Here is a 15,593-nt window from a genome sequence, read left to right as displayed (position 1 = left end):
GATCGATTAAAAGGGATAGGTTTTTCGTCTTCAAAGTGACATTATTCTCTGTCTTTCTATTCTTTCTTTTGCATTTCTTCATTTTTTAATTCCTCTCAATACGCTTCCATTACATTTTTCTAAGTCGATTAAAAACATATATTTTTTGTTTTCTACTCCTTTTTCAACTGCGCACACGTGCCGAATAGCGCGGGTCTATTTGAAATCAATAAATACCGTCAATAACAATATAAATATTTTTCAGAAATTTTGAAGTTTAAAAATTAATTAAATTGAATCACCGAAATTGATTATCTCTCTTAGTAATTTATTATTAATGCAATATTAGAAGTACGATGTACGCCGTGAAAAATATAACATTTCCTGGAAATAGTATATTTTATCATTTAAAAATCGATATAATAGAATCAAATAACCACTCAAATATTTCTCGGAATAGTGAGTTTTTAAGCTATACTACTGGGTCATGCTTTGATAGGTGGAAATGCCTGGAAGGTTAGCACAGTTCTTAACATAGGAGTGCATATATCTTTTTGGAGAAAGTACTCTGAACGTAAAATGACTTTAGAAAGGTCTGAATAAAAATATTTTCCAAGAGTAAAATGCATTTGCGCAATTTTGTTTCAAGCTTATATTGGTGGAAAACTTTTCAGTTTCACGAATTCAATCAACTACTCGATCTGATACGCTGATCTGAAATTTTTGATATTTTATTTCGTGACTCTGAAAGGTCGTCAATCGACCAAAGAATGGGACATGAATCAGAAAAAACGTTCTACACTCGAGAAATATTAGTACTCGTACATTTATGACTTACTTTAACGTTTCAAATATTTTCTCGAAAAATTTATCTGCATTCCCATAATATCATGCAAAAATACTCATTTTAAACAAACGAGGCTTTCCGCTCTTCAGGCCTCTTTTTTTTAATTGGTCAGCCCATAACGCGGGCGTGACTGTACGTCCCCTACGAGGATTTGAAATAGGTGGAAGTTCACTGTATTTATTTATTTTATAACTTTAAAAAACAGATGTCTATACAGCTTTAATATTTCATAAATGGAAAAAACTTGATAATTGGACGAAAGGCGATCAGCGCTGCAGTTTCGCTTTTTCCCCGCTGAATCAAATTAGAAACTATAATCATAATAATCGTGTTGTGCCCCTGATTTTTGGTAAGAATTTCTTGAATTTTGTTTGATTAGTCTCATTGATCTTTATAATATATATACTTTGTTCATAAAAATTGATTCATTCGTTTACGATTAAAATGTCTGTTTACCCCCCCCCCCACACACACTTGTAAGTTGACATTTGCAGGATTTTTTATTCACATAAATGCGCGTATATAGTGTCACTATAGGCGTCATACGTATGGAGGCAATTTTAACATGCTTACCTCGCTAGGCGCTTTTGAAAGCGTCAAACTGCGAAAGAATTGAGAAAAAAAATCAGAAGTTCAAAAAATTTAAAAGACGTAAAAATGGCTTAATTCCAAATTTTTTAAAAAACACAAATTTTTAGACTGAATTTTAATGTATTTAAATTCGATTTTCCTTATCTTAAAGGCTTCAAACCGTAAAAGAATTTTAAAAACATCCGAAATTCCAAAATTTTCAGAAAATTAAAGAAGTAAAGACAACAAAAATCACTTGATTCAATTTTTTTTAAAACATACGGGCCAGTAAATTACGGGAATATCAGAATCTGCAAATACTCCTTCAAATTTAATGAAACTTGGTAGAATTATAATACTATATAAGAGACGTTTTTGACCCTAAGAATTTTTTCCAAATTGTGGGAGTTATGCTATGTTGAATTTTTTTAAATTACCTACATTTCTGGAACCGGTTCTCTCCTTTTTATTTTGGTTAAATTATGATATGATTCCTTATGAAATCACCTTTAAATACCAATTTTTTAAATACACCAATTTTTACGCTGAATTCGAATGTATTCAAATTCGAAAATCCCTAATTTTGTAAGGCTTCAAACTGAAAACTTTAGAAAAAATATCAGAAGTTCAAAAATCTTCAAAAAATTTCAAGAAAAAAACTTCAAAATCACATCAGTTTCATATATCTAAACTCTTTTGAAGTTAAAACGTTTCTCATTAAAAGAATCGATTGAAATTCCTGGTAACTAAAATACTGAAATTCTTGAGCATCAGACGGTGTTAGAATTTAAAACAATTTTAAATTTTCAATTGAAATTGGGACATTCAGTTTTAAAGCAGTTACAAATTGAAAAGTAGAAAAGTATTTGAACTTCAAAAACCTTTCACTGAAAACCCTGAAAATGTCAGAGAATTAAAATGGTAAAATATTTAAATTCGGAAATAAAAATAAGAAAAAACTATAAATTCTAAAAGCAATCACATTAAAAAAATTTCATTTGGAAACTTCGAAACAAAAACTAAAAATTCTCAACTCAAGGTAATTTCGAGAATATGAGGAAAGTATCTAAACATAAAAAGGAGTTGGCAACTTCCAAAAGTATCAAACTTCTACTTTTGATTTAAAAACAATTTAAATTTGAATTCATCAAAGTTTGAGTCCTTAGAGCTCCATGGATTTTCTTATCTAATCCGCGGCCTAAATAGGAATAGTTTTCTCGAACATTAAAGGACTTTATGATGATAAAAAAAAAAGAGTATAAATTTTCCGGAAAAGGAATACTAAATCCAAATAAACAGCGTTTTTTACGACAATAGAATTAACAGTGCATTAAAAAATAATCAAATTTCTGACAACACGATCGTTAAAACCTATACATTTTTTTCGGCCAGAGCCTTGGAAGGTATTGAATATTTCAATGAAAATTTAATAATTGCGATATAAAAAAAAATGCTGATAAAAATATGGTACTTATAAAATAATTGATAAATTAAACAGTTCTACTTACGATTTTGTATCTTTAGAATCAACCTTGGCATCTTTTCTCCTGGATGAAGATTCTTTCTCATCCCTGTAACTATCTCTCCTCTTTTCTTTTTCTTTGTCTCTATTTTTATCTCTCTCCCTCTCCCTGTCTCTCTCCCTCTCCTTTCCCTTTTCTTCCGTCTTTTCTTCTTTTTTATCTTCGACTGGTGGTGGCAGTTCTTCACAAAAAACATATTTTGCACAAATTAACACCACGGAAATTCTCACAAAAAACAAACAAACAAACAATCATTACATATCACATTACCGATATACTCACCTTTCAACTTAGCTTCATTCATAACTTCAGCTGACTTCTCTTCAAAATTCGTCACCCATCGCACATCATAAATTTCCATTAACGTAAACTCTGGCGTTTCCCTGCACGTAGGAAACGACCACGATAAATAAAAAAATGGATAAAAATGTCAACCGCATATCGAAAATTATCTCGCATTCACCAATCGTCAAGAGAAAATATAAGATGAGAGTAGACTTACCTAAAGTGAAAATCTTGGTACACCCGTTTCACGTACTGTATCTTGTTCTTTTCAAATTGAGCCTTGTCCACCAACTGTGGCTGCAATCTGCCAAGGTGATCTTCAATTTTCTTCGCAACTAACACCGAAATTTCATTGGCTCCGCGCTTATAATTCGCAGTGCGGGGCAATTCTGTGATCGCTCGCGAAATTGTCGGAAAGTGTCTGTTCAAATACGCGATGCGATGATTGTAACTGGTGATGTGGGCCATTACAGTTCGCGGATCTCCACGTTTATCACACAAAACACAGGTGTAACTTGGTTCACAGGAGTCATTATCTACCAACTCGAGTAGATATTCAAGACCAACAAGAGGCGAACTTCTGTGTCGATCCAGGCTAACCTGAATGGTCGTGTTCCTGGAAATCTGATCCTCCATACCTGGTGGAATTGGTTCGCCAGGTGCTAAAGGATTCGAGCTCGGCGGTGGTTGGCCCGTATTTTTATTCATCATGTCAGACTGTTTCGACCACAACAAAACCGGATAGGGCCACTCGTCTAATTTAATTTTGTGCCGATTACAGGTATTGTGACTGAGCAGCTTGTGGGCTCCAAACAGGGCTACGTTACATATGTGGCACCATACGTCACCATCTTCTGTTTCTGAATAAACTGGCCTCAAGGTTCCATCCTCTGCCGTCACACTCGTTCTCATCAATCGCTTTCGATCATGCTCTTCCTGCAGAAAATATAAGTATAAGGTAATCTTAGAATATTGGACACTTAGCTTTCCTAAAAATAGGAGAGTTAAAAGCGTGTAGTTAGAGTACATCAAATTTCAATCGAGAGTTTTAGAGTATTAATAATCATTTTCTGATCCATCAGGAAGATTAGGTGAAAGTAAACATTTTAAGAATTGTTACAAATGAAAGAATGCAGCTTTTTATTAAATTGAAGGACGAACATGTGCAATTTAGAAAGCATAACATCTAAAATACGTTCTTATTAAATGCGAACAAGAGTTGAGAAGATTACGTATTTCTTAAGATTTCCATTATACATGTATTGCTTTTTAATTGAAAATTATGTTAGATTTAAAAAAAAGCAAATTTTAGCAACTTTTCTAGATATAACATATACTAATTCCAGTAAGAATCAACAAGAAATACCTTTTCGCTACCAGGAATTCATAAGTATGCATTAAAAGGTCTGCAAAGTAGCTCTTTATTTCCATAAATTTAATGAAATATGATTACCGAAATTTTCATGATTAGGTTTGACAACTGAAAGGAAATTGGAAGCAATTTAATTTCATTTTTTGTGTGTTATCATGTTGGTATACTTTTAGTGCAGTACGCTTAAAAAATGCTTTCATTTCGTTATAATAATTTACTTCTATATGTGCATGTATAGAAAGAAAACTAAATTTGGAAGGAAGTAATTTTTTATGCGTACTATATCCTTCTGGACACTCAAAATATTCAATGAGTTGGTTTCCCACCCAATTTTCGTCTTCATGCAATGTTGCCAAAATTCATGTAGTAAATATGTACTGAAAATAAATGTGCAATCCCTAGTATTTCCTTAGTATATAGATTATATAAATGATCGTCTGGTTCTTTATCTACTTGCCTTTATTATTATTTGTGGGCGCACGCGTGAAAAGAGCCCTTCTGGACGATATGGAATTACTAAAAGGGTAATTAAGCCGGTTAAGTTTCCGGCATTTTAAGCCTGAGGCGGAACACTAGGATCAAAAATGATTCACTGGGACACTTATGAAGATGGAACTTAGAAAAACCGCTTTTCGAGAAAAGGCATATAAAATTTGCGAGTAATAAGCACATGTGTTATACTTTTGCTTGGAAAATTAAATGTATAACACTTCCGATTGCTTACGCGATATGAGCATAGTGCGAATATCTTCTAATCTAGAACGAGCCACGAGGGCCCATTTCATGCGGACACCCACAGATAGCTTCTAAAGAAACAAAACGTTTTTTTTCAATACGAAATTAGTATTAAAATTAGACTTATTTACAATCAGCTTAATTCAAATAAATAACATTGACAAAGGTCTTGTTTAAAAGAAGGAAGGTTACTTTTCATGGAAAAATATGAAAAATATCAAATGGTTTATTAAAAAAAAAAAATTGGTCATCGAGAATAATAATTTTTTAATGAGTCAAATTATCAATGAACCATTTCTCAAACAAAAAATTTAATAAAAATAATTATGTTTGTTTATAATTGGTTTAATATTGGAAATTAGATTAGCTTAATTTGTACAGAATCTTTACCCGAAAAAATAAACTATTATTTATAAGTCATCATTTAAAAAAATTTGGTAACAAACAATAAAAAAAGGTTAAGTCGAAAATCGAACTATTTTAATAAACAATTTTTTGATGACTTAAATTTTGTTCATTAAAAGACGATAATACCTAAAGCAATAAGAGATTAATTTTTAAATTATGATGGTAGTCTTAAATTTTATTTCCTACTTAAAGTATCGTTAAAGTTCTCATTCATTAGTATCAGATAATTTTTGAAGCGTAAGATTGAAAAAAGCTACATTAAACTTTGAACGACAGTTAGTATTATTTTCCAAGTAAAAAAAAAGTTTTTTTCTCTTCTAATAAATTTTGGGTAATAGCACTAACATTTCTTAAAAGTGAAACTAAACTTTTCCAAGGACTTTCTAGCGAGACAATGAGGTAGATTTTTTAATTTGTACGAATTTACTTTTATACCATTTTTAAATTTTACATTATTCAATTTTATAAACTTGAAGTATAAATCCTTCAATCATGGATTCCTATAATTTGAAATTAATTCATTTTGAAGCTACTTAATTCGAAATTGTTTCAAATAAGAAGTTTTCAATTTTAAGTTCCCCAATTCTCAGTGTGTAACGTTTTTATTAAAAAAAATATTATATTTAAAATGCTTTTAATGTTGAGTTTCAAAAATGAAATTATTAGTTTGAACGTTTTCCGTTTAAACTTTCTTACTCTTGAAAATTTAATTTCTAAATAATCCAATTCCTTAAAATTTAACTTTGAAGCCGAACAATTTCGAATATTTCTTCAAGTTATTAATTTTCAAAGTTACCAACCAACTTCTTTCTTTTGATATTTAAATTGTACAATTTAAATAAATAATAAATTGTATAGTTAAATTTCTAAAATGCACACTGCAAAGCTATTAAATTTCAAAAGCTTCCAATATCAAATTGTCCAACTGTATTATGCTTAAAATGTAAATGATTTTTTGGAATAGTCCAAAGACTTTTGGATTTAAAACTTTTACTTCTAAAACTCAAAATTAAAATTATTTGCACTAGCAAATTATGTAGAAAAGTAACACCACTTAAGATTTTGTTATGGTAAGAACATTGTTATAAAATAAGATTTATCATTAAATTAAAAGTGTGAGAAAAAAGCTTTTAAAATTATATTTTTTAAACATTTCTCAAAAAGTAAAAAGAAAAGGTTTGAGTTAAAAATAAGCGAAAGTCACAAATATATTTGCATTTTTTTCTTTACAAGTAACATTTTTGACTAATATAGAAAGAAAAACTCTGTTAATGATATGTTATGTTAACAATTAAAAAAGTAATGTAAATGTAAATTTATTTGCAAAGTTGCGCATGTCACTCAAGCTGGAAAGGAAAAATAGTACAATTTTTTACTTTAAAAATTTCTTAACTAAACAAATTAAAACTTCAAAACTTGATAACATGGGGGTAAGCTTCTGCATAAAGTATAAAATTGAAACGTTGACTGGCAGATTATTAAACATATCTTATCTCTTATCAAAATTAGAGGCTATGAATCTAAAAAATATTAAATAAAAATTTCAATATTAAATAATGCTACCTGGTGGTCAACGTTTCCACAACTTACTGCAAAATGGTGAAATTATTTGTTGCCTGGCTAAATGAGTCGTCCATGATCTGTCACTTATTCACCAGATAAAAAATAATCTATTTCACTCACAGGTTAAATTACACTAACCGATTTAAACCGTCAATTGCTAAAAAAAATATGTTTCTCAACAATGGTATCCCGTTTTCGCAAAAAAAAAATATGTATAAAATATTAGCTCGTTCACTTTTAAACTAATTTTCGTTCTCAGGCCTCACAGTCCCTATGGGATAAAATATAGGGTACTTTTTTGCCGCTCAAATGGTAACGAATTCAGGAAAAATTCATAATATTTCAAAAAAATTCACAAATGTTTATAAAAAAATCGATTCATTTTCGTAAAATTGGAATGAATTTAGAGAAAAGTAAGGTAAACGAGAAGAATTAGATTCAATTCACGATAAATTAAAAAAATAAAATGAATAAAAAATAAATTAAAAATATGAAAAAATGTCATTGAATTTAGTAAGAATTTAAATGAATTCAGGGTGAGTTCCAACAAATAATTTCAAATATTTGAAAGCCTACTAATTTCCAAAAAAAAGTGACTACTGATTACAAAACAATTCAAATGAATTAGAAATTGGTTTAAAAATAGAAAAAAAAGTCCTTTTATTTCAGTCAAATCTGAGTGAATTTAGAGGAATTTAAGGAAAATAAGATAAATTCGATCAAATTTGCTTTTTTCTTTAAATTAAGTTGAATTTAAAAAGCAAACAAGTGAATTTCTAAAAATTCAAAAATTTCTAAAAATTGAATTCAGTAAGTTTGAAGAGAGCTTAGAAAAAATAAAAGCAAATTCAAAAGAATTTGATTAAATGCCTATGAATTTAAGCTGGGTTTTAAAAGACTTCCAAGATAAATTAAGCAAGAAAATTAAAAAAATATATTAAATCGAATAAAACTTAGTGAATTTAGAAGAATTCAGGGCGAATTCCAAATAAATTGCAAACAATATTTGAAAAATTCTTCAAATCTTTAAAACCATACGAAGCCCCTCATCATTTCTTATGACCAAATTCTTTGAAATCTATTAAAATATTAAATTCTATTCAATAGTTTCCATTAAATTCCTTGGAAATCCCCTGAAATTGCTTGAATCTTTTACAATACCATCATATATTTAAAATCCTTCGAAATTCCATTAAATTAGTGAAATAAATAAATTTCTGTGTATTCTTTAAAAAGGACCTAAAACTGATAAAATAACATAAAAAATTGAAAATCCTTTAAAATCGGTTGGAATCCCTTGAAATCTTTAAAGCTCTTGAAAATTCCAAGGAATTTGAAAAATACCTTAAATTTTTTTAAACCATTTGATCATTTTATCAACTGATCCTCAGGAGCAATTGAATAAAAACTTTTTTAAAATACAAAAAAATCCACTGCATTGCGTAGAATTTAGTAAATATAGAAGAATTAAAATTAGCAGGAAATTTTTAAAAAGAATTAAGGATAAATAAATAAGAATACAGGGTGAATTCAAAACAAATTCCAAATCTCTTCAAATATTTAAAACTATAAATACTAACTCACTTTTCTTTTGTTAAAACTTTTTGATTATAAATTTTGTTAAAATTCTTTACAATCCACTACAATATAAAATCCAGAGGCATTTTCAAAATCTAATACTTCCGGAAATCTTGAAAATTTTATTAAAATACCTTGACAACTTAAAAAAACCCTTAGAATCAATGAAATTATCGGTGAACTTATAAAATCCCGCGAATTCTGTTTAAATATTTTAAAACCTTATAGCTCATGTACAATCGTTCTATATCTACCGAAATTAAAAAAATCTTTATCCTAAAATATTTCAAGCGCTTTCAAATCCCTTCAAATTACTAGAAAATAATAAAATATAAAAAAATTACTTGGAATCTTTTTAAAGCCCATAAAATATTTAGTCATTTGAAATCTCTTGAAACTTTAAACAGCTCTTAAACATTTCTTAGAATTAAAAAAATACCCTAAAATTCAAAAAATTCGACTAATGGTGACTGTGTGGCAGCTCTGATAATTTTTTTAAACTTACTTCATACAAAAATGTCCTGATTATTGCTATTATTTGTCTTCAAAATGTCTGACTTGGAAGCTTTGATCCTATCGTAAATTATTTAAGTTCCATTATGGATTGCAAATAGGGTACCATAGGGAACAAATATTGAAGATGGGATACTTTTGGGCCCTTAACTGAATATAGGGCACAATAGGGGATATGGGGACCGTTCTGTAAGGCCCGTTAAAAAAAATATATTGCTATTCAAAAATTTGATAGAGGTTTAAAAACACATGAACAGAAACATTTATTGTATTTTAGCATACAAGTATGTTCTTTGTCGCTCGACAATAGAAGAATAGATATGTAATTTGATATACAAGTACAGTCCTTCAGGGATTAACCAGTTCTTAATTAATTAGTGTACTGATTTTTCAGAAATGTTACCTTTTCTCTATCCTCTTCAGACTTATGACTGGGATTTCTCCCTTCAATGTCGAGATCATCAAAATTCTGCATTGTGATTCCTCACTTTGGGTCCTCTCTAACAAACTGCTCTGAAAATATTAAAATCAGGTAAGCCTCTCCGGCAATGGAAAAATGATCCATCAGGGTCTATTCAAAAAATTAAGGCTGATAACGGAGTTAACCACAAGTTTCCACTTACTTACCATCTCGATTTTAAAAAAAATCTATAGAAATTTTGCGCAATCGTCAAATTTACGACACTGTAAATCTAACTAATTATGCCAGATTATTTCTAAGCACAGTTTTTCAGCAAACTCACTAGCCAGTAACTTGGAACTTTTTTAAAACAACTTTATAGCGCATTGGAGAACGTATAAGTTTGAATAATTTTATAGTCTACTGAAGAACTTATATGTAACTATCTCATAATTATTCATCAACAATGATGAATTATCTATAGTATTTGACTAATAATTATCTATTTACTTAAGCCTAAAAATGGAACTTTGTAACACTCTTTCAGAATAATCTCGCGGTTCGAAAAATTGCAAGAAGGTACAAATCATTGTTCAAAATTATAAAATGTTTTAAGTTACAAAACGTTATTTGCATTTTGTATCACAATCGTAAGAGTAATCGCTGGAAGGTACCAATATTTCTCCAGCTACTTACCAATCGAATGAACGTAGCTACTTAAATAATCTCTTTGCCTCCGGATACACTAATATCACAAAAACATAAAACTGACGTTCGCTTGAGACAAAGTTAAGATTTTAACTTTGTGTTACACCAGGTAAATAGTTCAAATTGTTTCCCGATAATAAATCAAAGCGGATGAACTAAAAGGAGAACTAAAAGTCACAAGAGAAGAAATAATCAATGAAACTTTTATGAATCTATTTTATAGATCACAGCAGATCCCAGTTCGAAACAAGTGACGGGCAATCATTTTTTAAGGTGGTAGGTACTATTAAATTTACGGTGAATAGTACAATTTACCACAAATTAATAAGAATTAATAGGTTTGGTACGAAAGATTTGAATGATTATCTAAGGGCAAGAAATTTGAACATTAGAAACCCCAAACAAATGGCACAATTATTAATTTCATATCCTGAATATTGCTACAAGTTACATTATTTTTGTATTATCTCAGCATCTGTATAATTTTGGTATTTTTTTTGTCTTGAAAGCAAAATTGTGAAAATTAGAATAAATTAAGCAACTGATCAAAATTAAGTTTCAAATCATATAAATCATTGATTAACTCCTTTAAACAAAACAATTCCTTCAAAATTACCCTTTAGTAAAATTATATGCAAAAATGTATTAAGAAATTGTAGTTCAAAGCTTCAACATGGAAGCTGTCAAACTGTAAAGGCTTTTAATTATCTAAAATTTCAAAATTCAAATAAAAGCTAAAAATATAAAAGATTTAATTTTGCAAAGCAGTGCATTTAAGATTTTTAAATTCATGCTAATAGTTATAATGAATAGTCATGATAATTTGTCTGAAAATTTTAAAAGCAAGTTTGTTTAGATATAATAAATCAACTATGCTTGGAAATTTTAAACATTATTTAATTAAACAATTTAAACACTGGCACATAACCTATAATTAAAATTACCTATATCACTAGTCTTATATTTCCAAACAATTGTGTTTCTGAATAAAAATAATTAATTTAGAATATTGTGTAAATAATTATCACCAATTCTATATCAATATACCCCATTATTTCAATTTTACAGTACCTTGAAAAATTACTAACACAAAAAATGAAATAAACCGAATAAAAGCCGAATAATGTTGCAATATTCGAGCGCTTCGAACTTATTTAATAAATTAAGTTTTCTGAAAATAAAAATGCGGGATGAAAAATGAACCTATGGAGTTCTCAAAAAGCTTGAGAATGGGGAGAAATGTGGGTTTATTGCGCGACAAGGAAAATGTGCGTTCGTAACATTTTGTAAAAATGTAATCACTGTGCTACAAGAAATTACGAAGGCGACAATTTTAATTAATTAACGTTAAATTCACTTAGTGTATGATTAGAAAAGTTGTAAGCATATTATTCCTTAAAAGAAGAAACTTGGCACGCCACTTCACCATCGCGAGCCCGGCGTACGACTAATTTTTCGGAGAAATATATCATAAAACCTATCTTTTATCGAAGATTGTAGGTAGGAATTCGTTGATTTTTGTAAAACTTACCCTCGTTCCTGAGAGAAATCCGCTTTGAACCTATACTTTATCTGATGAACCTGTTTAGATTCGATCAACTAGGATTTATAACGAACGTAACAGCAGCCATTTTGTCTGTCTTCCACACTCCACTCCACGATCATGCTCCACTCACTTCGGGTCGGCTCAGGTCAAGCGAGGGGAAGATGGTACTATTTTATCGACTTTTACCGCCTTCTCGATCGGTAACATATCTTATTTAAAATTAAAAAAAAATTATTTCAAATGATTTAAATTTAAAGTTAAAATGATTATATAAAATTGATAAAATAACAATTTCCCAACAAACTTTTCAAAGTAATACTTAAATTCTCTGTGGTCAATTATAAAAATTCTTAAAATCGCTGATGTTGATATTTTACTCTAAAATGTAAAATTTTCGAACTAGAATAATTGTTGTCTGGTCTAGGTTTTCATTTAGGAAAATAATAAATAAGATTTAAGAAAAGTAGTGCTTGACCTTACCAACAAACTAACACATTTAGTGCGGGAAATTCAAATAATCTTTTTCTGAAATGTTTGACAATTATGATGGGAGAGAAATTTGAAATTCATTGGATGAATTAGGTTAAAAGTAACAAATTATTGATCACGTGATTACATTTTCTTAAATATAATAATTAAATTTTTCAAAGTATTTTCAATTTGGTCAATATGCTTTTTTGATCTATATCAATTTTTTAATTTCCGAACAAGTTATAATAGCTAAAAACATTAGGCGAGCCGAGGATACAATTTTTCATCAGACTTTTCCCCTACCTTGGGTTTTTATGCCAAAAATAGGAATTTTTTCATAGAATTTTGGATGGACGAAGTAAAACCTGCTACAAATCTTTTTTTAGACTTTTTACGTATATCGCGTCTTTTGTCGCAGTATTGGAATTTTATATCAATTGCATATCAATTTGGATAAACAAGTAAAAAACGATAAAGTCTGTCAAAAAATATATCAGAGAAATTTATTATGAATTTTTAAAAGCTGAAATGCTTCTAAAACTGTTCTCCATATTTCGTGTCGTTTGGCTTAAAATTTGAATTTTCGATTTTTTTTCATAGTATTCTCGATAAATAAAACGAAAATGACAAGTCCTATCAGAAATGGTTAGAAACAGTTTTCAAGATTTTTAAAAGCTGCAGTTTCTCCTTGGAACTGTTTATTTTATCTCACGTCATTTGACTTGAAATTTGAAGTTTCGATTTTAAGGTAGTTTTTTCGAGAAATAAAACCTAAATGGCAAGTCCTATCACAAAATAACTAGAAAGAATTAGGTGTAAGAACGGAACCACCCGAGTAAAAATGCTTCGACTTGATTTCGACTTGAATTGCCTCCAGTCAATACATGCTGAAGTCTAAAAGTTGGACTAGAGCATGTCTCAGTTTTAAGAAGGAGCCAGATATCTCAAATTCAGTTGTTGATGATGTGACAATTAGTTTTAAAAATCCGATGAAAAAATGTGGGGGAGGTACAATGACCGAGCGCGGGCCGCGAGGTTAAACATATTATCGAGGGCGAAGCGGGAGATCCAACAGACGCGAACCCTGATTGGATGAAAAAATAACGTGTGAAATTTCGGACAATTCTAATCAGTGGCGTTGGAGCCCTAGGGGCACAGGGGAAATCCCCCCCCCCCTAGAAATTGACCAGGATGGGACAAAGTATTGACTTGCCCCCTCTGAAATCGAATGATTAAATTCAGTTGATCATTTTTAACTTTTCAAAAATCAACCTGAAATTCTTAGTGAAATAATTGATGTGTTTGTGAAGTCTTAATCTGTCCGAAATCTTTGCGAAATATTTGAAATTTTTGTAAAATTCTTGAAATCTTTGAGAAATCATTGTAATCTTTGTGAAATATTTGAAAATATTTGTGAAATTATTGAAATCTTTGCCGAAGCATTAAAATCTTGGTGAAATTTTTGGAAAATCAATGAAATATTTGTGAAATATTTGGAAATCTTGGCGAAATATTTTTGAAATGCGATATATTTGGAAATTTCTTCAAAATAATGCAAATATTTGGTATTATTAATAAAATTATTGAAATCTCTGTGAAATTCCTGAGAAATCATTGAAATCTTTGTGCACTATTTGAAATCAACCTAAAATTGTGGTGAAATAATTGAAATCTTAGTGAAATCTTTTGAATATATTCAAAATTTTTGCGACGTACTTGTGAAATATTTTTAATCTTTGGGAAATAATTGAAATCTTGAGGAAATCATCGAAATCTTTTGAAAAATCTTAACCAAATATTTGATCATATTTGTGAAATTATTCAAATTTTTAGGAAAGCATTAAAGTCTTTGTGAAATCTTTTAAATCTATCCGAAATCTTTGCTTAACGTTTAAAATCTTTGGGAAATCATTTAAATCTTTGTGAAATCTTTCAGAAATCATTCAACTCTGTGCACTTTTTGTAATCTATCGGAAAGCTTTGTGAAATCTTTGAGAAATTTTTGAAATCTTTGTGCAGTAGTTTGAAATCTATACTGAGAAAACTATATCGCACAAATTACAATATATATCGTAATTCCTGCGCTATATATCGTAATTATCGCATTATACTAACACAAAATCATGATATCGTACATTGCCAGTTTTTACATTATATACCGCATAATTGTGCAATCTATAACGTAAGAATTTAAGTTTATTTCACTATCACATTGTATTTCTTCCTTTGTGATCTCGCGAGGGTTCGACTAGTGAACAAACGATCACAGGAAAAATTAAAGATTAAGTTTACATCGATGCCAGGTAAAGAATCACCGGAACAAAAATTAACCTTGACAGATAAACTTCACATGAATCGAAGATAATTTCTGACTTGTAACCTTGTCTGGGTAATCTTTCGTCTTATAATCGATCCATTTTTATTCGGGGTGTAGTGACAATTACGACTGTCCCATCTGTCAGTTACATTTTGCGTCGACGAGTTCAGAATAATGTTTCTAACCTCAGTTGCAGGTCTTACCTGCAGCAATTTTTTACTTTTTTCTGCGATTGTTTTAAATCTAGTGTCCCGATTTATAGCTCGAAATTACCCATACTCTGCCTTTTTCCCATTGCTGCTAATTAGTGCAATATAATATCGTACAAAGCTCCAGGACCTGATTATACGTTATCATATTGTGCTTTCTTGCAATATAGAGATTTTGCGATATCTTTTTCTCCGTGTAGATTAATCTTAAAGACTGCAATTAGAAGCATTTATAAATAAAGAATTTTCTAAGTGTGGTAGTTTTGAACTTTGAACTGTACACATTAGAAAAAATATGCAACTATGTCGCTAATAATTTTCTAGATTCTAAAATTGTGTTTAATTATTTTCAGTAATTTCCACATTACAGAAAATTCTTTTATTTGCATTTTATATACTATATATTACACAAAACCATACATTGCCATTACGATTAATCTATTTTACATTAAATGGGGGAAATCAGGAAATTTGAGAAATGAAGCCTATTCAAATTTAAGCTTTCCGGGTATCACAGCTAAAAAAAGCTAAAGTAGATACAGGTTTGTCCCAGGTAGGTTTAAATGTTC

General features: G+C 29.6%; 1 protein-coding gene across 3 annotated transcripts in view; it reads right to left on the bottom strand.

Annotated features, from left to right (window-relative positions):
• LOC117181511 (uncharacterized protein CG7065-like) overlaps nucleotides 1–12,140 on the bottom strand; it is a 27,787-nt gene extending 15,647 nt beyond the window's left edge. The window contains exons 1-5 of one of the 3 annotated variants that reach the window (XM_033374267.1): nucleotides 12,013–12,140; nucleotides 9,777–9,886; nucleotides 3,422–4,140; nucleotides 3,202–3,302; nucleotides 2,905–3,100 (exon numbers count right to left, since the gene is read on the bottom strand). In XM_033374267.1, coding sequence (XP_033230158.1) covers nucleotides 2,905–3,100; nucleotides 3,202–3,302; nucleotides 3,422–4,140; nucleotides 9,777–9,848 — 1,088 coding nt within the window. In that variant the 5' untranslated portion in view covers nucleotides 9,849–9,886; nucleotides 12,013–12,140. The remainder of the gene's footprint in view (nucleotides 1–2,904; nucleotides 3,101–3,201; nucleotides 3,303–3,421; nucleotides 4,141–9,776; nucleotides 9,887–12,012) is intronic. The other 2 variants (XM_033374268.1, XM_033374269.1) reach the window with 2 other exon arrangements.
• Nucleotides 12,141–15,593: the final 3,453 nt, after the last annotated feature.

The sequence above is a fragment of the Belonocnema kinseyi genome, chromosome 10 (genome assembly GCF_010883055.1).
Source record: "Belonocnema kinseyi isolate 2016_QV_RU_SX_M_011 chromosome 10, B_treatae_v1, whole genome shotgun sequence".
Lineage (NCBI taxonomy): Eukaryota > Metazoa > Arthropoda > Insecta > Hymenoptera > Cynipidae > Belonocnema > Belonocnema kinseyi.
The sequence above is the reverse complement of the archived record's forward strand: the minus strand, read 5'-3'. Positions and strand labels throughout refer to the sequence as shown.